Below are 22,969 nucleotides of genomic sequence, written 5' to 3' on the forward strand. Positions count from 1 at the left end.
GAGAAAAAGTCTGGAGGAAAATGATGGGCATATAGCACATCTGACTTTGACGTTGATATTTATGTTCCGCCTTAAACCAGCAATAAGAAATATGCTGTGCCAATTGCACATTTCACTCCTCAGAGTCTGACAATGACTCATGGTAAAGGGTTCAAAAAAAGAAAGGATCAAAATATATGCAGCTTGTGCATCAAACTCACAATCCAACTCAATTTGGTCAGAGATACATTTATGTTAAAAGCAGCCAAAGGATCATCAATTCACGAGCCTTAAGAAAATAAATAAATAAAAATGGAGACTGGCAAAAGAGCCCTAGCAGGAGTGCTCATTTCTTCAACTTGAATTCTTCAGCAACTTCCATCTGGAGCTACCTGGATATATACTTTTCTTTTTCTCTGACATGTGGTAGCACTATAACTGATGTGTGAAATCTGGTAAGCAGCCTTCAAAACATTGTCATCACATCGGTTTACTTTACTATATATTTTATACATAACTATTTACATAAATCATGCAATAGAATCTTACAAGACAGAGTTGTTTAATCGTTATCACTTGATTGCACATATTTGATTGACAGGATTTTTATCAGTCCCACTTTCTCCCCTGATGAGTATCTCCTAACACCCACTGATCACTGAGAGGCAGTCTGGTGCCATCCCTTGCTATTTGTCTTTGCTAGCTTGCAAAAGATCAACCGAGACCGTTGTTCCGAGTTTCACTTAAACCAGTCACAGCTGAAACACAACCAGCAACCTAACGTTTCTGTCGCGCATACAGGCAGATTTGTACTAGGAGTCATAAAAAGACTGCAATAGCAACTGGGTGTATAGACAACAACCCAGGCAGCTAGACCAAAAGAAGTGACCGTGCTGCCAAGCATTCAAGGGGATTCAGAATGAATTGTCATTCATGAATACACAAGGAAATTAGATACTGACACAGCACAGAAATAAAAACACTCACTGCCTGCGCATTTAGCACCACGGACAGTGACAGCATGGACTAAACAAGAAAGCGCCGTGTTTGTGAGCCATATACAAATTAAGCCGCAGAAGAACAGAAGCACAATAATGCCAACGGGTAAAAATAAATTTCACTCACCCTTGAAATAGCTGAAGGCGGACAAAGTCTCAGTTAAGCCGTGTGAAGATAGCATCTCTCCACTCATTAGTGCACTTGCGGTAAGTTCTCTCGAAGGCCAGCTGCAGTAACTTGGCCTTCTGTGAATTAAACCATGTTCACTGTGAGACTGAATCATAACTTATTTCTTATGTGGAAGTCGAGGAAAGAGATCTTTGAATGCTGCATTAGGGTGAACAGCGTTTGCTACCATCTGCCCTCATAATGAAATCTACAGATCCCACCCCTGTCTTTAACAAGGGCATAATCTTCAAAATGACTTGATTATAACTGATGCCATCATCATCGGAGAGTTGACAGAGCTCGACGTAAAGCAGCACGAGAGAGTGGAGAGGAAGGGACACCTGTCGCTAAAGAAAACATTGCTTAGCTATTAGCTTGAACTGACAGAGGTCGCGATTACAAATGGTTGGTTTTCTTTCCCTTTTTTGCTCCAGCCTGGGTCCCAGCTCCTCCTTCATGTGCTACAGCGAATGCCTTTGTATTTGGCACAGACTTTGTGTCACAGGAAAACAATTTTACAAGTCCGTCGTCTCAGTCAGCCAAAAACTAAAGCGCCCCATCCACTTCCTGTCACTTTAATTTTCACCTGTTGGGGAAATCCCATTAACAAATCCAACGTTCTGTCCTTAGGTACATGTAAGTCCCACGCATGAAGATGTATTACTTTCTCCTTTTATTCAATAAAATTAAATTTAATTCTCATATAAATATATACAGAAGTTAAAAAAAATGGATGGATACCTTACCGTAGTTGTTCACTCAGAGAAATCACAAAGCAGTCATCGTCGTTTTGTACACTGTTTCAGTTGCAGTTTCCTTCTGTTTTGCAAATATAAACAACAACTTAAGAAGGTACATCAAGTTCAATACCAATTAGCACTTTTTCAGCTACAAGAGAGATTTTGTAATAATTTACAAATTATGAGAAATGTTTCAAAACGATGTAAAATGTAGATTTCACCACAAATTGATACTTTGAAACTATAGTTAGTAAGGTGATAGCAAGTTAAATTAATATACGCACTTATCACTTTGTTAGGTACTGGACACTTTGCTAGAACCAAGTTGGACCCCTTTTGTTAATTCTTCTCCGATTAGATTAAGTAATGTGTTGAAAATCGAGATTTTGGACCATATTGACATGATGTAAGGGTACCTATAAATAATATTCTTTACTTTATTATATATGTTGGTGGGTGATTCAGTGGGGAGTGGTCTCAAGCTGCTTTGAGAAATGTGTGAAAATAATGTGAGGCAAAAACATATAACAGCAACATATTCATTTGCATTCATGTGTGGCTTGTGAAAAACAGATTACCACTTATCTAAGTGTGTGAGATAGGGTCCCTACAACCCTAAAGAAAAAGACAGAATGCCAAATTAAATGGTAAAGTAAATGGTTACAGTTTTTGAGGGGATATTTATTTGTTATAGTCATTTGGCTTTTTTTAACGAGCATTTTAAACTGATTAAAGCAAAAAAAAAAAAAGAAGAAGAAGAAAAAAAGCATGTTTTGCTGAGAGAAAAAAAGAACATTTCCAGCCCATTTCATTTGTCATTCAAAAAAGCAAAAAGGCATTGCACTATCCATAAAAAAAAAAAAAACATAATGGAAAACTATGAATTGGGCTCTGCAGAGCTCATGCCTTAACATTCTTGAAGCAATTTTTGTTCATCTTGACACTGAACAGAACCAAAAGCAGACAACAGCGAGAGAAGAACGTTGTATTTTAAGAAACTCAGAGTATTTGTTCCTGAAGACTATTTAGAAAAATTCTAACGACGCTCTTCTCTAACAGAGACGAATAAAGGAAGGCATATTAGAACATGGACTTTCAATGTTTTTAGAGTTGCACAAGCTCTGTTTTGACATATGCTTTATTTCCATGTATGTTTGCACATGTGTCAGCGAAATATAAAGAACTGATTGGTATGGTAGCTCAAAGGTTTGCACAGTAGTGTGTTTTTGTCTTGGTTCTTATTTCTAATACTCTGTAGTCCGGTGTGTCAAAGACTGACCAAGGCTGTCTCAGTCATAGTGTCCACTCAGTCCATTTTTTTCCCCATTTTTTCATCTCAAATACATGAAATTCTTTTAGCCTAACTCATAAAATAGGAAGTAGGAGCAGCTCTACAATTATGCTCTCTCATTCATAGGATTCTATCTTTGGCTGCATTTAAGCTTAATATCCTTCCCTCGGGAGACACATCTCATTGATCCCAGTGTGTTTGGGAACATCATTGCTATGTGGAAAATACCCAGCTCTCTTAAACCTGCACACTTAAACCTGCAGATAATCAATTGTATAAATCCCCTGGGTGACATTGCACAGTGGTGGGACATAATATCAGGTATTGAATGTGAGAATTAAAACAAAAATCTCTGTTGGCTTTAAAAATGTGCTAGATGTCACCATTGAATTTTTTTTCTGTTACTGTAATCTTCAGTTGAGTCTTCAAGTGTAAAATTATACAAAGTAGTGATACATCTTTTTTTCCCCCCTTTTGTATGTTTTTTGTAATCATTTTACTTCTTTTTTTTTGTTAAGAATATGTCCTACAAACTGAACTATCATATTGGCCTTTTGTCTTTGTTTAAAACAGTTCTTCAGGTTGCAGTTATTTAAGGTTAAGGTTCTATCTCTGGAGTTTGCTTGTGCTGCTTATGGTGACTAGCTTGATTATTCAAGTACCAGTGGAGGTTCCAGCCAATCTGATCTAAATACTCCAAACCATGGGGTCTATTCGACCCCATTCCTACAATACTGGTCAAAGAATTCCTACCATTAATTAATACTTTTATCTTAAATATGATCAATCTCAGCTGTTACAGGTAATTATAGGTCAATCCCTATTCCCATCTTCCTTTTATGTCTAAAATCCTTGAAAACTAGTTCTAAAAAGGCCAAATGATTAGGTGCAGAGGGTTGGTTTATTTGAAGAGTCTCAGTCAGGATTCAGAATTCATCAAAATACAGAAACAACATAAGTGAAGACTATGGATGACATTTGTTTTGATTTTTGTGCTTAGAACATGCTGTATGCATTAAAGGTATTGCCCTTCGTTTTTTTTCACACACTAAGGTTAATTATGGAGTTCCACAGGATTCTTTTCTGGGAACATTTACATTATACATGCTTCCCTTAGCCATTATTATTAGAAGACATCACATAAAATTTTCATTTCTCTGCAGATGACAGTCAGCTTTATAAAGCCAGATGACAGACACAATTAGTTAAACTAGAGGAATATCTTAAAGACATCAAGGCCCTAATGCTTCCCTAAAATTCTTAGAAACATGGTGCCTAACCAGATACTTACACTGGATAGCTTTACCTTGGCCTCCCACGACACTATGAGAGATATTTATTGATTTTTTTTTTTTTTACCATAATATGTGTCTCAGTGTGCTTGATAAACAAATATGTAGGACTGCTTTCTTGCATTTGCGCAATATTTCTATAATTAGAAAAAAATCTTAATCAGAGTGATACTGAAAAATTAGTTTATGCATTTAATACTTCTAGGCTGGACTACTGTATTTATTACTGTCAGGTTGCTCTAAAAGTTCAACAAATACTTCAACTGATCCCAAATGCTGCAGTGAGAAAGAGACATTTCTCCCATACTCTTCATTGGTTCCCTGTTAAACTGAAAATTTCTGTGATACTTACCTCTTTTCACCCTCTATGTATACAGGATTTTGGATATTTGTCTCCTCTGCTCTCTTCTTTTGCCCTCAACCCAATTTAATTATGGCAGATGTCTGCCCCACCCCCATGTAGTGCCAGAGGTTCCTTCCTGTTAAAAGGAAGTTTTTCCTAACCACTGTTGCCAAGTACTTGCTCATAATCATTGTCTCATTATTGGGGTTTTCTTTACATTACTGTAGTGTCTTTACCTTACAATATAAAGTGCCTTGAGATGAATGAAACTAAATTTTAAGTAAAGTATCAACTAATAAGTGGTAAGTAAAGAAGGCTGTGAAATTGATTCAAACCATAAAAGTAAAAACTAGCTGTTCTGGCACTTATTTATAATCTTTTTTACATTTTATTTTAATTTAATTTAATTTATTTTATTTTTTTTTACAAATGTAACTAAATCCTCATCTTTCATATTAACATCATAATAAAACCAATATTAATATAACTTGAGGGGGTAGGGACAAATAAGTAAATACTTCTACCTACTCCTTTTCAAACAAATAATGGAATAATATTTTGTAATGATTGTGAAGGCTCATGTTTGAAATGTTTGAAATAAAAATGAATTGAACTGAACTGAACTGAACTGAACAGAATACAAACTTTAAGTTAAATTCTAATGAATTCACACGTCATGAACATGTATTATTTAGAACACAGGCAGAAACAAACCAATCAAACTATTTAAAAGTAAAAACAAACCAAAACAAAGGTCTGTTCACTTTTGCCTATTGCCTGCTGAGATATATTGCTTTTTGTGATTTTAGCCAACTGAATTCAATAAGACATAACCAGATATTCCATGAGCTATCAAGGCTGATCTCCAAACCCCTAGAATGAATTAGAACATTAAATGTAAGATTTAATTTTCAAATTTAATGAATGTCACCGAGCATTACCTACCTTTGACAAAAATCTCTCTTCTTATTCTCCTGTCCTTTCTTTCTTACATCTTCTTTCATCTTCATTCTTTCTTTATTTCTTCTTTCTTTCATCTGTGAGTGAAGTTATTTTTTTTGTCTCCCTGGGAAATTAAGCAGTTATACTTTTAGCTAGCAGACATTGTGTGGCAAACTACACAGGAACAGTTTTGTGTTTGTGGATATTTGTTGAGCTGTTTAAAATGCTGCATTTAAAATTACATGCCACTTAAACAAGTTTTACTCTGTTTTTAGAGATTGAAATTAAGAAGTAAAATACAGATACTTTAAAATTCTACTTAAGAATAGCAATTTAGTATTTATACTTTATTACTTCCCAACTCTGCTGCTATTCATTCAAGGGCATTCAAACATCTAGTTTATTCCGCATCAAAATTGAGAAGTTGATCATTGTGATGAACAATCCTCTTATTTGTGCATAACAGTTAGCTATCTGGGGCATACTAACTGCTAATCAAAGCTTTTTGCTTAGCTTTCCTTGAGACTGATTACATATGGTTGTTCTAACAATTAACCACAGTGTTGCCCATTATTACTGCAGTCACTTGAGTGTAATATACAATAGATTGTATATACAGTTTTGTTTATGGGAGTTAACCGATGTGACTGATTGGGGTACTGACTTATGTATAAATGCTGCTTATCTGCTTTCTGTTCAAGGAACTGGCAGGTCCTTATCCTTGTGCTTCATTCTCATTGCTGGCTTTCATTTTAACTCAGAATTGAAGGCCTTGACCTTTTAGGTCAGCCCATATAAGTCTCTTAGTGTTTCCACAGAGAGCTCAGCTTTTGAAGTTGCAAACCCTAGACTTTTGAAGAGCTCTCACTGTATAAAATCTAAAAAAAAAAAAAAACCCTCATTTTATTCTTAAGCATCTTCATGCAAGTCATGACATGAATCTTATCACGGCATTTATTTCATTTATTTTACAAGATTTTGATTATTGTTTTCATCTTTGATTACTGGTAAACTTGATTTAATTTGGACATAACTACCACAACTATGTGTTCAGTTTCATGGAACAAATAATATGCAAGGTTGTATCCACGTGTTTTTAGGCATATTTGAATTCCAGTCTCATTTCAAATACCCAGCCTCCCTAATGTAACTTTGTCCTTTTAATTGAGTCAACATTTAAACCCCTTTGTTTTGGAGAAATACTCCAGACATCCATCACTCTGGAGAACATCAATAATGTCATTGAGCATGCGCAGTGTAGTACACTAGCGCATGAAACTGTCCAGAAACACTACTTAATAAAATGTGTGGCCAGTGTGCATGGTAATCTCAAGCACACATGTCCACAGGTAAACTAAAAGCACTGATTTGTTCTGCTGTGCAGGCTTAAATTTGCTTTAGCATCGTCCAACATAACACTCTTAATTCTGTTATTAAGCTGCCTAGCCTGCTAACAAAGTGAACACACAAAACAGCTTAGAGGAGGAAAAAGAAACAGGGTACTCCTCAGGGGGTGGCTAGTCATATCAGTCGCCATATTCTAACAGGCTCAGTTTGTCTTTCCCTGCTGTTGTCAACACCTTGGTTTTCCCAAAGAAGGGCGTATTATCACTTTAGATGCCGCAAGCTACAGTTAGCAATATATATATATATATATATATATATATAAATTAAAAACATTAAATAAATAAGTAAATTTTTATGGTGGGTTGATGTCCTTTGTGACCTGGGTATTAATTTCTGCACAAATGCTGAACTCACTTTAGGCGCTGCTTTTGCATTTTTATTGATAATGAGTTTAATATTTATTGTGGCTGACCTAAATTTTCTGTATTGCACTGTCTGGCAGCTCCAACACGAATGTTTTATTGTGGTTTATTGTGCTCATGCATGAATATAATGGGATACATTGGTTTTGCTGGTTATTGTTTCCTCTTGGCTTAGCAGAAGCTCATATGCTGGTGGCAGAATGTAAAGTCTACTGCTGTCTTGCACATACAATTATTGGCTGTACAATTGGCTTTGTTGGGAAAATCCCTGTGTACAGGACGTTGTCCTCTTCACATTTTCTCAGCACATTTCATAGTCAGGTAAACATTAGAAACATATTTTATCTCAAATGTGGTCATAAGAAAGCCCATTTTGATAAATCCATCTAAACTACTGAGCTTCTTTTAAACCATGTATATGTGTAAACTTTGCTCCTCAGTCCAGTTGCATTCATGGGTAACATTTAAGTTCAGGTACTTTATGGTAAAAAAGTGGCTTAGTGCTCCAAGACATAGATTGTAGATTTTTATGCCCATGAGATGATTATTATCAGCTCCTCCTATCTTAGCTTTCTGTGTTATGTGAATTATTCGGTTTAAAATTATTAATTCCAGCTCATTATGTTTTTCCCTGCAGTGGGTGGAGATGCTTTGTTGAGGCGTGGCTTTTCAATGATGCCCCACAGATACACATACCATATAATGTGTTGATGTAAAAATAGCACACATTAACTTCACATTGTATGAGATATGGCTAATTGAGATGCATGATTTTCTTGACATTTGTTAATTTTGGAATTGCTCTAAAAAGACATCATGTAAAGAGGTATTCCTTTATGTTACTGTAAAGGTACTGTAGGGCCCCAAAAGTTAACGAAGCTAAGAAAATGCTCCAGAGGTGTATTTCAATATGTGCTCAGTTATGTCTTTTAAAGGATCAGTCATACACGGTCATGGTATATATGGTGTGAAAAAAGAAAGGAGATGGAAGCATGTGAAAATATCAGACCAGCAGTTGGCAACGACTGAAGATGATCTCAACGAGAACCCTGCAGTCCCCCAGCAAGGAGCAGATGGCTTAAGCAGATGATCTGCTGAACGCCACTCCTGGTGTGTTGTGAAAGCAGTGATGTGACTGGTGCTTACGTAAAGATTTGCCATTCGTTCACTGATGGAGTTCGATATTTTAGCTTCTAACTCACTTCTCTCAGGCAGTCGCTGACTAATAGCTCCAGCAGTCGTAATTAAAGTGAGAGCCACCTGGTGAGCTGTGCTCCAAGTTGGAGATTATATGAGGTTATGAGTGATTAGAAGTCATTCCTAGAGAAGCAGACACAGTGCTATTTTAACATTAAAAAAAAAATACAAATCCTACTGTCGGAATGAAACTTCAGATTACAGTGTCACATCAAATTAACATGCCTTACATAAAAAAAAAAGAATGATTCGGTTGTGAGTCAGGTTGAGGCTAGGCAAATTTATTAGTGGCACATTTGTTTGAAGTGACGACCAAGAGCAGGGAAGGGAAAAAGAATGTTTTCTCGCATCTCTTTTCCAATTGGAAGCCCTCCAATGGATGAAAACACTATAGATCAAGGCCCAACAGGGTCTCTCATTATTTTTGTCTCCTTTCTTCTTAAAATTTGCCTTTACATACATTCTCAGTTTTGTTCTTTCATTTGTCATATAATCTGACATCTCTTAAGCTATCATAAATTCTTAGAGTAATGTCATATTTTTAAATTCTCCATATGATCCATTGTCCTTCTTGCAGTGTATGTGACTGCAGCTGCTTCAAAGGTTTTTTCAGATACTTTATGCTATTCTTTCATATCCTGAGATGACAGCGATGATGTCTGAATGTTACGTTGTTTACGATGTCACGGGATTGGCTTGATGAATCTTGCATCAGTGTATTTCCCTCATAGTTTAACATCTTCTTCCTGGGGCTTTTCTGTGCAAGTGTTATAGACTGCCAACTGTTTGGACTCGGGTCAACAGGGAGCCCAAATCACATGAATTATGCATGGTGTCTGCTCTCAGGCATACAGCCCTGTCTGTGCTGCCACTGCACATGCAGCGCCGGAGACGGACTCTGAGTTACAGAGATCATAGAGAACAGTGGCGAATAAAACAGATAGACAGAGGGAAAAAAGAGAAGGCGACAGAGAAATATAGAAAATATGACCAAACACAGAAATGTATAATACGCAATAGAGAAGAACAGGCCATTCAAAGTAGGGGTTCTCTAAAATTAAATAATGCTAGTCTAGAGTTTCTAAAAATACAAATGGCAGAGACGTTAAATTGCAACCCTTTTTTTTTTGATTGTGGTAAATGTTTACTATTGGTGCCTGATAAATGCTATTTAAATGTTTTCAGACATCATTGTGGAAGTCTATAATTGCAAACAAAGCCCACCGTTGCCGAGTCTCAGATTTTGCATTTGTATTTTCTATAACTGCAAATTGAATATCTTTTTTTTTGTGCTCCTGAATTTCACAACACATTTGCTGGAAGAGTTCCTCTATCGTGCCATTTTCCTTTTTGGACTAGATCATTCTATTAATTAATCAAGCACACAACTGGGGCATTGATCGATACAAATATTAACTGTTGGATGCAGGCCGACCCCGGTCTCTCTGAGTGTTTCCTGTCTGTCTCTGCTGTGCGCTGTCAATGATTAATGAACCACTCACACTTCCATTCACTCCCATTGGAAATTTCACAACTTTGACACATGACCAGCTGACTTCATCAGCTCCGTGAAGCTACTGCACTTGAATGGAACAGCCCAGAAATGAAACCTACATTATTGAAGTATATGGTGTTAATCTTTTTGTTTTACCCATTTCAAACATAACTTATTTGCAAGAAGTTTTATAATCCGTATAGCTAGATAGTATCAGGAATAAATCTCCTTTGATAAATTTGAGTCCACTGATGCTTTGAGGCAGATGGAGGGGAAGCAAGGATTAAGAGTGAGACTGATATGCATAGGATTGGCCTTGTATGTCATAATAATATAAAGAAACTAAAAACAACTCAAGTATGGGCACCCAACAAGGAGGAAGAAAGTGTGAGCAAGGGGGTGTTGCAGGGGGATAAAGGTAGAGAAGAGTATGAAGACTGCCCGACAGATTGGCCATCTGGACCTCTGAGCTGACAGCCTGACATGTTCCAAGCGCAGCAAATGTGGAGCAAATTCACTAAGCAGGGCCCCCCTCTTGAGATAGCAGCACATTACACAGGAAGCATAATTAGAGGCCTGCAGCATCACCTTGAACAGAATGGTCAAACAGAGATCAATGTTCTGCTCTCTAAATTAATGAGGCTAATGTTGGTGTGACAGCATCGACACTCAGGATCTGTGGGGAATCAGACAGATTTCACCATTTGTGAATGGAGACATGAAACAAGTACAAGCTTATTAAATTCCAGTGCATGCCAAAGAAAATGCCTCAAACACATAGCTAGAACCCAAGAAAAATGATTAATGAATATTTTAATTGGACCAATTCATATTGCTCACCAATAAAGTCATTATTTTCTTTATAAAACATACTGTCGAAAGTGAATAAAGAATACAGCTGCTTACTAAATATCAACAAATTCAAGGGAGGAGGGACAGAAATTTACAATAGAAAATTATCATTTTCCGCCGTAGAAAGGTTATGTCGAGAGGTCCAAAACAAACAATCCAAAACTCGGTGTGTCAAACTCAAAACGAATGAAACACAAGCACACGCAGGAACTACACACAGCAACATCTGCACTCTCCTTTGAGGAGAGAGGCGGGCTGATTATCTTAAGGAAAGTGAAGCATGTATTAAACAAAAGTCATACAATGTAAAGCAGTGCTCAGAGTTATCTTCCTTATGAAGACCGTAATTGTAAGATTTTTTTTTTTCCACAAAGACATACACATTATACACATGAGAAAAGCCGATTCAGTAATGGAGCACTGCTGTACGTCAGGGGTGTTGAGGCTAGCTTAAGATTTTTTTGGGGGGAGGGGGGGTTATTTCATTTAAAAGAACCATTCCTGGATCTGTTATGGCTCTTGTTTGGGAGAGCCAAAAGCCAAGAAGTATCCATTTGGCTCTTTGGTATTTGTCATTGAAAACTGCAGAAACACATATATATATTTATATATATAAAGTACAACGTTAACGACATTATAATTTCAGAAAATCACATTTTATCCTTGATAGGACCTTTTTTTTTTTCTTTTATCCCCTCATTTGCGTTTGATTGCCCTAGCTGTCCTCCAAATCGTACAAGACAGTCGAAGTTTGATTGCAGTTAATGACAACTTAAAAAAATAATTTCAAAAAAGCAAATAAACAAACATCTTCACCAAATGTTATTGGCTGGGGGATAGTTTGCCTTCTTCAGGCAATTTTCCACAAGCTTCAAATGGAGATTCCAGCTGCTTACTTAATTTCCACCAGACGACAGACTTCCTCTTTACTGGCAGGTGCTTAAAAACTCAGTGACTCGTTCCATAAATTTTCTGCTCCAGTGAGGCACATTTACATCATAGCCTCTGAATAGTCTTTCTTAAAAAAAAAAAAGTAAAAAAGTGAAAAGTGACAGAATGATGCTTCATATGGAAACAAAATATGCAAGCCCAGTTTAAATTATACACAGATTAGTTAACAGAGCAATCACCATTACTTGTTCAGTGCATTTTCATTGACGACTCATTGCTCGATTTACACTTTTTAAAGCCTCTTGAATTTGTACAGTGCCTCGTTGTCCTCATGGAGACAATAAGCTGTTAATATCTATACAATAAGCTTGGTTGTTGTTCATAATCATCCAGTTAGTTCTCATGAGTTTTCATCAAAAGGTCTACTGTGCAACATACAGTAAGACTGTATGTTCACAGTCATCAGAGTCAGTATCTGTGTAGTGATGAAGCGATGTGATGGAAAGGAGCAAAGCCAATGACCAAAGACCACAGGCCAAGAAAAGACATTAGAAAATTTTAAGAAAAAAAAAAGACAGTAGTATCTCCTTGTGTTGGTCCGTGGTTGCCTTTGTTAGCGTGGAATGCCATTGTAAGTGTGTCTTTAAATGTTAACTATGGGAGTAGGATCCTGGTGGGTTCTCTGTATATGTCTCTCTCCTTGCGTCTCTGTGGTTTGCTGCATCATCCGAAAGCAGTCCGTTTGAGGGTTAATGGATGGTAGGCAAATCTCCCAACCAGGCACCAGGTAGGGGGCGTGGACATGTATACTCATTCTGCAAGAACAGAAAAAAAATACAATGAAGACCATTTAACAGTTGGCCTGCACCAGCTACAGAGGTGGTGGTTACAATGTAAAGTTAATTACAGTGCCCAGTGATTTGATAACAGTACAATGGGGCTGTGACAGTGCCAGCAAAGCAAATTAGGGTAAGCAATTAAGCAGATGATGAAATCCCATAAGCTTAGATAACTTAGAAGGCTGAGGTGGAGTGACTTCCCAAATGTCTCACAAAGATTAAAAGGCAGCTCAGCACACAAGTATTCTTTTTGAAAATGTTAATTAAAGCTGAAATTAAAATATTAAATTTTTCACTTTAGTTAGTAACTGTTTACTACTCTTTGATGATTAACATACAACTGGATTAATTATTATAACAATTTTAATGAATTATTATGGTTATTGAAAGAGAAGCATTTCCCCCGTTATTTTCCAGACTCTTGTTTTTAGAACAACGTGTTCCTGAAAAAGATATATAGAGTAACTTTTGCATTATACATATCCATCCATTCATCCATCCATCCCTCATCTGTGTGTTTGGAGTGTGGGAGGAAGTAGCTGGAGAGAAGATGTAAATGCCATATGGAAAGACCCCAGACATGATTAAAACGCAGGACTATCTTATTGTGGGGCAACAGTGCTAACCACTACACCACCATGCTCTGAGTATCTTGATGCATGCTCAATCATCCAGGTAAGAAAATCACAAAAGGTTCATTCCTGATCCTCTGGACATAGTGTTTTCAGTGGGAGAAATGTTTTATGGACGGACCTTATTATAAGGTTCATCGACGAACATTGCCATTGTTCGTTAGTCGTGCTAGTTTTAGTCATTATGTAAATGTACTGTTTATAAGGTTGGAGAAACTTGCAGTCAGCTGAGAGTGAAGAAGTCACTTGGATGAGTGGCGAAGCGTTTCTTCCACTGAAAAAGTCCATATGAACAGAGGCAACTTTTGGTCATGCTCTCAGCAGTTGTCTTTCTATCCATGTTAATTTTCTGATAGACCTGGTGACCTGTGCAGAGTGCACCCTGGGGGATAAGTGCACGGTCACACCTAAATACAGGGATAATAAAAGGCTCATTTCTATCACACAGCACATTGGATACACTAGAAAAAGTAAATTAGAAATCATCACAGGTGAATCATTTGGAACAGTTTAAATGTCAGTGCTTTCCCACAGGTCAAGTCAACCTTGTTGAGATGTTGCAAATAAGTAAGAATTTTGTTTGACATTTTACTCTAACCTGCTATGAACTGATCTCCACACTAAAAAAAAGGCAAAGGCACACTCAGCCTCCTTATCCAATTTTGCCTCTGAGCATTTTTTTTTTCTCAGACCCTTTACAACTTAACCTTTAAAAGAGCCTATTTATGACTTGGCTACAGGTAAATCCACATTGCATTAATAAGAAAAAAAATGCTCAGAGTTTTGACAGGCTAAGCAATTTCTAAAGCTTTCTGAATCTGCTCAAAATTATTCCAGCTCAACTTTTTGCAGCTCAAGCTGAGATTGTTGTCAGCGTGAAGCAGATCTCTGTAACAAAGGGCTCAGACGAGTATGCCCCGAGCAGAACTTTGATTTAAACGTTATCAAACAGGCTGACAAGTCTTCACTCCACTCTTTATCTACCTCTCAGGTGGATGTGAAAGAAGTGGAGACAGCTGCACAAATTGTCATACCTTAGACAATTTCAACACAGCACAAAAACAGAAACAACTTGCAGCAAAACCTCAGACTGTGCATCTCTGAACACATGTGTAGCAACACAGAGACAATAAAGTGCACAACTCTGTGCAGACACACACCTAAACGGAAGGAAATAATCCTATCAGGTACTGTGCCATCAGATCATCCACTCAGTAATTTCTGCCGTTAATCAGTATTGCAGACTTAATTAATCACATTGCAAATGGTATGCAGAACATGCGTGCCATTTGTTCATCTTGTAAAACATAATCAAATCCTGGCAATGTGTACAAGTTACTCTATACAGATTTATAAAAAAAATACAATTATATATGCATAAACAAGCACTGAATTTCAGCCATCAGTCAGCAAGATATATGGAAAGGTCTTGAATAGATCTTCATAAATATGCATGTAACAGATGTGCCTGCAATTCTGGTAGACTCACAAATGCCCTCAGTTGATATCCTCCCATGCATCCAATTGGCACATATCATTTTTAAGTTGCTTTAGCGTGCCTATAGTTGCTGCTGTGGCTACAAGCCACTTTGACACTTACAGTAACTCTATCCAAAGTCTGTTGTTGCAGATACCTTCTCTGTTCTCTACCCGGGGCTATTATTGCTTTTGCTGCTGCTCTCCTGCTCTGTGCATTGATGGGCAAAGAGGTCCCCTAACAGCACGTCACAACCAAATATAAATTGATGCAGAACTGTAGTGGTACTGATTACAGTTTGCAAAGTCTGTACTTTGCATTCCAGAAACAACTTGGTCAGAATGGCTGTAATTTTAATCTGTATTCAAGAGCTATTCTTCACATAACTTGCTGAGTGATGGCAGAAGTGAGGACTGATGATAAAAGCCCACAATTTCCACATGTTAATTAATGAGCTTTATGTTGTTGTCTTGCATTTGTGCAATGCAATTATGCAAAATGTCCTCTTTTTAGCACAGTGCAGACTTTCCTTCACGGCTACTGACATCTGAGCTGAGCTATTGCAAAACTCATGATGGTCCTTCAAGATGATTTTCTTGAAATGCTTGGGCAAATGAGTGCTATTGTAATAAACACTTAAGCTTATACCTCTTCAAACACTTCCAGTGCAAACAGCCATTAGATGGTCAGTGGCTTCTAAAGCTATACGATTTATAGCCTCACATGCTGGATGTCTAAGAATATCTTTGTTTCCAGACTCCATCATTCAAATCACTTCTACTGGTGAAAAAAGAAAAGATCATTAACGTCCTTCACAGCAACAGTGAAGGTTGCCGTTACACAGCAATGAAGAGGTTTTGTCACCAGTCATCAGAAAACGGACTTCACTTAAGCAGTTAAATATTTTCTTGTTGTAAAAAAATTACATTTTTTTCTCCTGTTGCTTTCCCACCATTGTTTAGCAGGACAGCTGGAGAGCAATGCTGACTTTTTTTTTTAAAAACCAGAGCAAAATGTATTTGCAGGGGCATTTGACTTCTTCACCTGCTTGTTAAAAACTCTGCAGGAACTACTGGTATATTCAGTGAAGCAACACCATACAGTGGGGCAAAAAAGTATTTAGTCAGCCACCGATTGTGCAAGTTCCCCCACTTAAAATGATGACAGAGGTCAGTAATTTGCACCAGAGGTACACTTCAACTGTGAGAGACAGAATGTGAAAAAAAAATCCATGAATTCACATGGTAGGATTTGTAAAGAATTTATTCGTAAATCAGGGTGGAAAATAAGTATTTGGTCACCTCAAACAAGGAAAATCCCTGGCTCTCACAGACCTGTAACGTCTTCTGTAAGAAGCTTTTCTGTCCCCCACTCGTTACCTGTATGAATGGCACCTGTTTGACCTCATCATCTGTATAAAAGACACCTGTCCACAGCCTCAAGCAGTCAGACTCCAAACTCCGCCATGGCCAAGACCAAAGAGCTTTCGAAGGACACCAGGAAAAGAATTGTAGACCTGCACCAGACTGGGAAGAGTGACTCTACAATAGGCAAGCAGCTTGGTGTGAAAAAATCAACTGTGGGAGCAATCATCAGAAAATGGAAGACATACAAGACCACTGATAATCTCCCTCGATCTGGGGCTCCACGCAAGATCTCATCCCGTGGGGTCAAAATGATCATGAGAACGGTGAGCAAAGATCCCAGAACCACACGGGGGGACCTGGTGAATGACCTGCAGAGAGCTGGGACCAAAGTAACAAAGGTCACCATCAGTTACACACTACAACGGCAGGGAATCAAATCCCGCAGTGCCAGACGTGTTCCGCTGCTGAAGCCAGTGCATGTCCAGGCCCGTCTGAAGTTTGCCAGAGAGCACATGGATGATACAGCAGAGGATTGGGAGAATGTCATGTGGTCAGATGAAACCAAAGTAGAACTTTTTGGTATAAACTCAACTCGTCGTGTTTGGAGGAAGAAGAATACTGAGTTGCATCCCAAGAACACCATACCTACTGTGAAGCATGGGGGTGGAAACATCATGCTATGGGGCTGTTTTTCTGCCAAGGGGACAGGACGACTGATCCGTGTTAAGGACAGAATGAATGGGGCCAAGTATCGTGAGATTTTGAGCCAAAACCTCCTTCCATCAGTGAGAACTTTGAAGATGAAACGAGGCTGGGTCTTCCAACATGACAATGATCCAAAACACACCGCCCGGGCAACAAAGGAGTGGCTCCGTAAGAAGCATTTGAAAGTCCTGGAGTGGCCTAGCCAGTCTCCAGACCTCAACCCCATAGAAAATCTGTGGCGGGAGTTGAAAGTCCGTGTTGCTCGGCGACAGCCCCAAAACATCACTGCTCTTGAGAAGATCTGCATGGAGGAATGGGCCAAAATACCAGCTACTGTGTGTGCAAACCTGGAAAAGACCTATAGTAAACGTTTGACCTCTGTTATTGCCAACAAAGGTTATGTTACAAAGTATTGAGTTGTATTTTTGTTATTGACCAAATACTTATTTTCCACCCTGATTTACGAATAAATTCTTTACAAATCCTACCATGTGAATTCATGGATTTTTTTTTCACATTCTGTCTCTCACAGTTGAAGTGTACCTCTGGTGCAAATTACTGACCTCTGTCATCATTTTAAGTGGGGGAACTTGCACAATCGGTGGCTGACTAAATACTTTTTTGCCCCACTGTACGTTGGTGTGCTTTCTTTTTTCTAGTAGCTTTCTCGGAGTTTAAAAAAGGTGGGAAAAAGCTCAATAAATTCTATATTCAGGGGTCCCTGCCTCCCACCACTGAAAAATTGCAATATGTGGTAGAAGTGTAGCTGCTGTTTACTTACAACTAAAAATCACAGAGAACCTATTTCACTGTGCCACACACACACACACACACACAAAATCTCCCCCACATTGCAGCCCTTTCCAGGCATCTGAACTGACAAACTTAATGTCCACAGAAAAGCCAGTAGGCGATAAGATAGTCCAAAAGAGAATCCAAAAATTTGAGGAAGATTTCTTTTTTTTTTTTTTATCCAAATGACACGTCTACTTTGTCATTTTAGATCTCTTGCCAACCCATAACCATCCACCCTCTTGGATGCTTGTGCAGTCCTGCTAGTTGTTCAGAAAAGAAGACATAAGAAGCTGGCGTTGATCCTGGTGGTTTCAAAATGGACAGTTTCCCCTGAATACACAGACAGAGATGGCTTGGCTTTTGTAGCACCAACCTCATCAGTCCCCCTATACAGATATATGGGGACAGAAGTGATGTGTATGGTTCATCCTCTCAAGGAGTAACATTGTGAATAGGCCTGGCACAGAAACCTAGGGCTGTCTGCTGTAGTGGCATTACTCAGGGCGATTGTGGCTCAAGAGTTGACAGTTTGTCTTGTAATCGGAAAGTTGCAGGTTTGAGCCCCGGCTCCGACAGTCTCGGTCATTGTGTCCTTGGGCAAGACACTTCACCCATTGCCTACTGGTGGTGGTCAGAGGGCCCGGTGGCGCCAGTGTCTGGCAGCCTCGCCTCTGTCAGTCTGCCCCAGGGCAGCTGTGGCTACAATGTAGCTTGCCATCACCAGTGTGTGAATGTGTGCGTGAATGGGTGAATGACTGAATGTAGTGTAAAGCGCTTTGGGGTCCATAGTGACTAAATAAAGCGCTATACAAATACAGGCCATTTACCATTACTTTGAAACAAAGCATGTCCCCAAAAGTAGTACTGTATGAAGGCTCGTGATTTATTTATAGTGAATCAAGTCCCACATTCCAACTCATGTACTAAACAGTTGTAGATGATATTGTTGATCCCCAGTACTCTACTCTACTCTAATCTTTTACTGTCACTCTCAATAACAGTGATATTAATTTTCAGATGAAGCCTGCTTGTACAAGAGTATTTCATAATCAATGTAAGTGTGACTTAATAATTTCTTGAAAAATTATGGATACAACCAGAGCCCATAAATGTGATCCCTTTGCTTGTATGCTTTCTTTTTTGAGTAAAATAAGTATTGCACTACTCTAACACAGCTATGAATAAATTCAAGATAGCAAGAAGGTTTCTGGGTTTCAATCTGCTGGCTGGGGCTTTCTGGTGTGGAGTTTGTATGTTCCCCCTAAGCCTGGATGGGTTCTCTCTGGATATTCTGATTTCCAAACGCAGTCTAAAGATATGTATACAAGGTTAAGAGGTGATTCTTAATTGGTCATAGGTGTGAATGTGGTTGTGTCTATGTATTAGCCCTGTGATGGACTAGCAACCTGTCCACAGTATACCCTGCCTTTCAACCAATGACAGCGTATGCCTAAATTGCACAAGTGGTTAAGAGTTTCTATGGCCTTCTGTATTTGATTAGCAGTGGGAAATTAGTTGTTCCAAAAATGACTAAGTTGTTAAAGTGTGTACAGATGTATTTATTCAACGTTTGATAAACAGTTCTTATGTATCTCTATGTATTTATTTTTGTGTTTTGTACTTTGTGATCTTGGCACAAAAATCAAATCCATGGTGAAAGTCATGTTTCATTTCATCTGGCGTTGTAACTACAAGATTTGAAAATAAAGGTTAATTATATTTGAGCCTGCTGGTTTTGAATGATCAGTTATATTTAATTTCAGTATATAATTTAAACAGTCTAAAATACGTGTGGATGAATATTAGATTCAGATAGAATGCAAAGCTAAAATCTTGACACTAATTTAACAGACTGAACAGACTTCAAAAACAGCACAAAGGGGATGCTATAATAAACTGCAGCACATTTTTGTAGTTTTTTAAGGCTACAAATACATCTAATCTAGTTCCAAAATCATAATTTGATATACTAGGCCTACAGTTTTAATAGTATTCAAACCTTTAATCTAGTTTTTTGAAGGCAATATGGGTTTCCAAGGATTGTTTTATGATTTTCATCATGGACTGACAGGTGTTTTAATCCAACCTTTGAGCAAGCTTTCTACACGCTGTGAAGTGCTTTCATATTAGGCTTGCTTCTGTCTTTCATCTCTGTTCACTGACATGCAATTGCTTTTTTCAGCATTTGGACCTCAGTGTCAGAAGAAAGCCAGTACAATAATTTCATTTTAGAGACCTAGCGAATCCAAAGTTTCCGGTCTAGTTCCAAAATCCTCTCTCTCTTAACTTTCACACCGACCCACTGCATAACCCCCATCTCTGTGGGTTTGTGACTGCCGATTTCAGAATTCCTATATCATATCTTGCGCACACACACACACACACACACACACACACACTTGCATCACCCACATACACCTGTAAAACCTATATTCTTGATCACTAGTTAGGATTTATAATTGACACTTTATGTTGTGAGGGAATGTACTGGCTGTGAGTGCTGTGAGAGTGAGTTGTGTTGTGAATATTGGCTGTATGGTTGCTGGTGTTTTTGTTACTCATTCTTGCAGAATATTATCTGAAACCATGCTCTGTAAACAAAGTGCTGCCAAATGACTTCATTATTTGGCTATTTGATTTGTGTTAGAATCATAGTTGCAAAATCATATGGGTGCAGGATGAAAAGAGGATGGGTTTCCATTAAAGTTAAAATATAATTCTGAAAAAAATTCCAGACAATCAACAAAAGAAAATGTGACTTAAAATGCATTTCTATGAAAATATCAGTCCTCTGTAATATGCTATTTATATTCTCTCTATATATATGCTCTGTGGTGGGCAGATGTCAGTTTCTATTTCAGGGGTTTAAACAAAAGTATTCTATTAAATGTTTTGGAATTAAAGTCCACTCAAACATAGTCATACAATTGAATGACAAGCAGTTTCACAACCACTTATATTGCCACGTATTATCTTGGGACAAATTAAGCGGATAAATGATCCTGAGTTGATTCCAAGCATTTGGAATCAGAAGCTGCCAATTTGCATTTGGTAGCTGTTCACTGGAAGTATCTGTGAAGAGCTGTATAGTGATGAAATACAAGCGAAGGAGGACATCTTTAGACCAAAAGACAAAGAGATATAAAACTGTAGGAGTAGATAAACAATCTGGTGCAAAGAAGGGAAAAAATGGCATGTACTAGCCAGCTGATTAACACCCAAAGGCCTGGAAGATCATTATAGAAAACTAAAGTGAATGATCACATAATCCTTTGGCAAAGTCGCTGTCAAAATCTGCAATTGATAGATGCTCTCATGTATGAAGTCCAGAGAATTTAAGGTTATTCCAAGTGGGGAAAAAAAAAACCTGGACAAAAACCTATATATTTCAAATTAGGCAGGTTTGTATAATTGGATAATCTGAAAATGTGGGACTTTGTACATAAATGGAAATAATTCCTAAACAGTTAACACAGTACTTTTGTTAAAGCACTTTAATTGATCCTAAAGTTCTGCATTTAAATCATGCCTTGATTGTTTACCACAGTATTTGACTGTGGTATAAAAATAAAAATGTATAAAAAGTGTATAAAAATGACCTGAAAGAGCCAAAAACAAAACAAAACAAAACAAAAAAAACCCAGACAAAATATATTCTATCCACTTATGTACCCTAATTAAGGTGGGCTTACTTATTCCATCTTTTTCTCTGCCTCGTTCTCTTCTCATGTATCTGAGGTCTGAAGCAGCCAGAGCTGCACCTAGGCCTACGGCACACAGCTGTTCTGATTTTGACACACAGCGCATACTGTGTGTCAAAATCAGAACAGGATAGTGCTCAGTTAACCTCCCCAAAGCCCTGTCTCTAACAACCTTTCTGGTTGGAAATCCAGCTTTGCAGTGTCACTCAGAAGACACACAGCCGCTGCTGGTGCTGCCTTTGTTTTTTTTTTACAACAAATTGTAAAAAAAATTTTTTTTACAATTGATTTTTCTTTTTCACAATGGGATGTCTAATACGTTAAAAATATTCATTTATGCAATCAAATTTAGAACTTGCACTGTGCTTCTATTAGTCAAAGCCTGTCCAATCAGGCTTTTTTATTTACAGTCTATAATCATATAGAATTTGATGCGGTTGACAATATTGTCCTATTTGTCTTAAAGGGCTTTTTCTGTTAGGGTAAGGAAGTTTTCCTTTAACTCTTCTCTGACCTTTGGGGTTCTGCAAGGCTCAATCCGAGACCAGTTATTATTCTCTTTTTAGATCCTTGCTTTAGCCAGCATCTCAATTTTTTTTGGCATTTCTTATCATTTTTATGCAAAAGACATTTAGCTGCATATGTCTTGAGCCTCACCAGCTGAATATGCTGTCCAACCTAGTTCTCTTTTTATCCCAGATAACTGACTGGCTCTCCAACAATGACCTTGTGTTAAATTCCAATAAGACTGAGGTCATGATTATGGCTCCTCCTGAAAAGCTTTTAAGAAAGAGTGCAGTGATTGCTTCCTTTTGTTCATCTGCGAACTCCAGTGTTCACAATCTCAGTGAAATATTTGATCACATTCCTCTCTTTCTCTCACTTAGGGGACACTAATTTAGGAGCTATAGTCTGTTCCCCTGAATTGGAGAAAATTGTTCATGCATTTGTGTCATTGCATCTAGATTACTGTAATACCCTATTTACCATATTAGATAAATCATCTCTTTCCCACCTCTAAGTGATACAAAATGTTGCAGCCACACTCATTACATGATCTAGCAAACAAGTTGACATTACCCTAATTTTAAACTCTCTACATTGGCTTCCAGGTATTTTGAGAATTAATTTTAAAATTCTCATACTTTCAGTGGTGGGAATGAGAATCAGCACCTCCAAATCTGAGGCCATGGTCCTCAGCCGGAAAAGGGTGGAGTGTCCACTCCGGGTCAGGGACGAGACCCTGCCCCAAGTGGAGGAGTTTAAGTATATCGGGGTCTTGTTCACGAGTGATGGGAGAAGGGAGCTGGAGATCGACAGATGGATTGGCGCAGCGGCTGCAGTGATGCGGACGCTGTACCGGTCTGTTGTGGTGAAAAGAGAGCTGAGTATAAAAGCGAAGCTCTCAATTTACCGGTCAATCTACGTCCCTACCCTCACCTATGGTCACGAGCTGTGGGTAGTGACCGAAAGAACGAGATTGTGAATACAAGCA

General features: G+C 38.1%; 2 protein-coding genes across 3 annotated transcripts in view; both read right to left on the reverse strand.

The window, feature by feature from the left end:
- Positions 1-9,951, reverse strand: part of vsig8a (V-set and immunoglobulin domain containing 8a) — an 85,388-nt gene extending 75,437 nt beyond the window's left edge. The window contains exon 1 of the mRNA XM_085165944.1: positions 1,105-9,951. Within this exon, the coding sequence (XP_085022070.1) occupies positions 1,105-1,261 (157 nt within the window). The 5' untranslated portion in view covers positions 1,262-9,951. The remainder of the gene's footprint in view (positions 1-1,104) is intronic.
- Positions 9,952-12,096: 2,145 nt separating this feature from the next.
- Positions 12,097-22,969, reverse strand: part of lrrtm4l1 (leucine rich repeat transmembrane neuronal 4 like 1) — a 55,307-nt gene continuing 44,434 nt past the window's right edge. For both annotated transcript variants that reach the window (XR_014875023.1, XM_085165912.1), the window contains exon 3: positions 12,097-12,773. Coding sequence is in view for 1 of the 2 variants with exons in the window: in XM_085165912.1 (XP_085022038.1) it covers positions 12,708-12,773 (66 nt within the window). In the remaining variant the exon portion in view is untranslated. The remainder of the gene's footprint in view (positions 12,774-22,969) is intronic.

The sequence above is a fragment of the Neolamprologus multifasciatus genome, chromosome 7 (genome assembly GCF_963576455.1).
Source record: "Neolamprologus multifasciatus chromosome 7, fNeoMul1.2, whole genome shotgun sequence".
Taxonomy (NCBI): Eukaryota; Metazoa; Chordata; class Actinopteri; order Cichliformes; family Cichlidae; genus Neolamprologus; species Neolamprologus multifasciatus.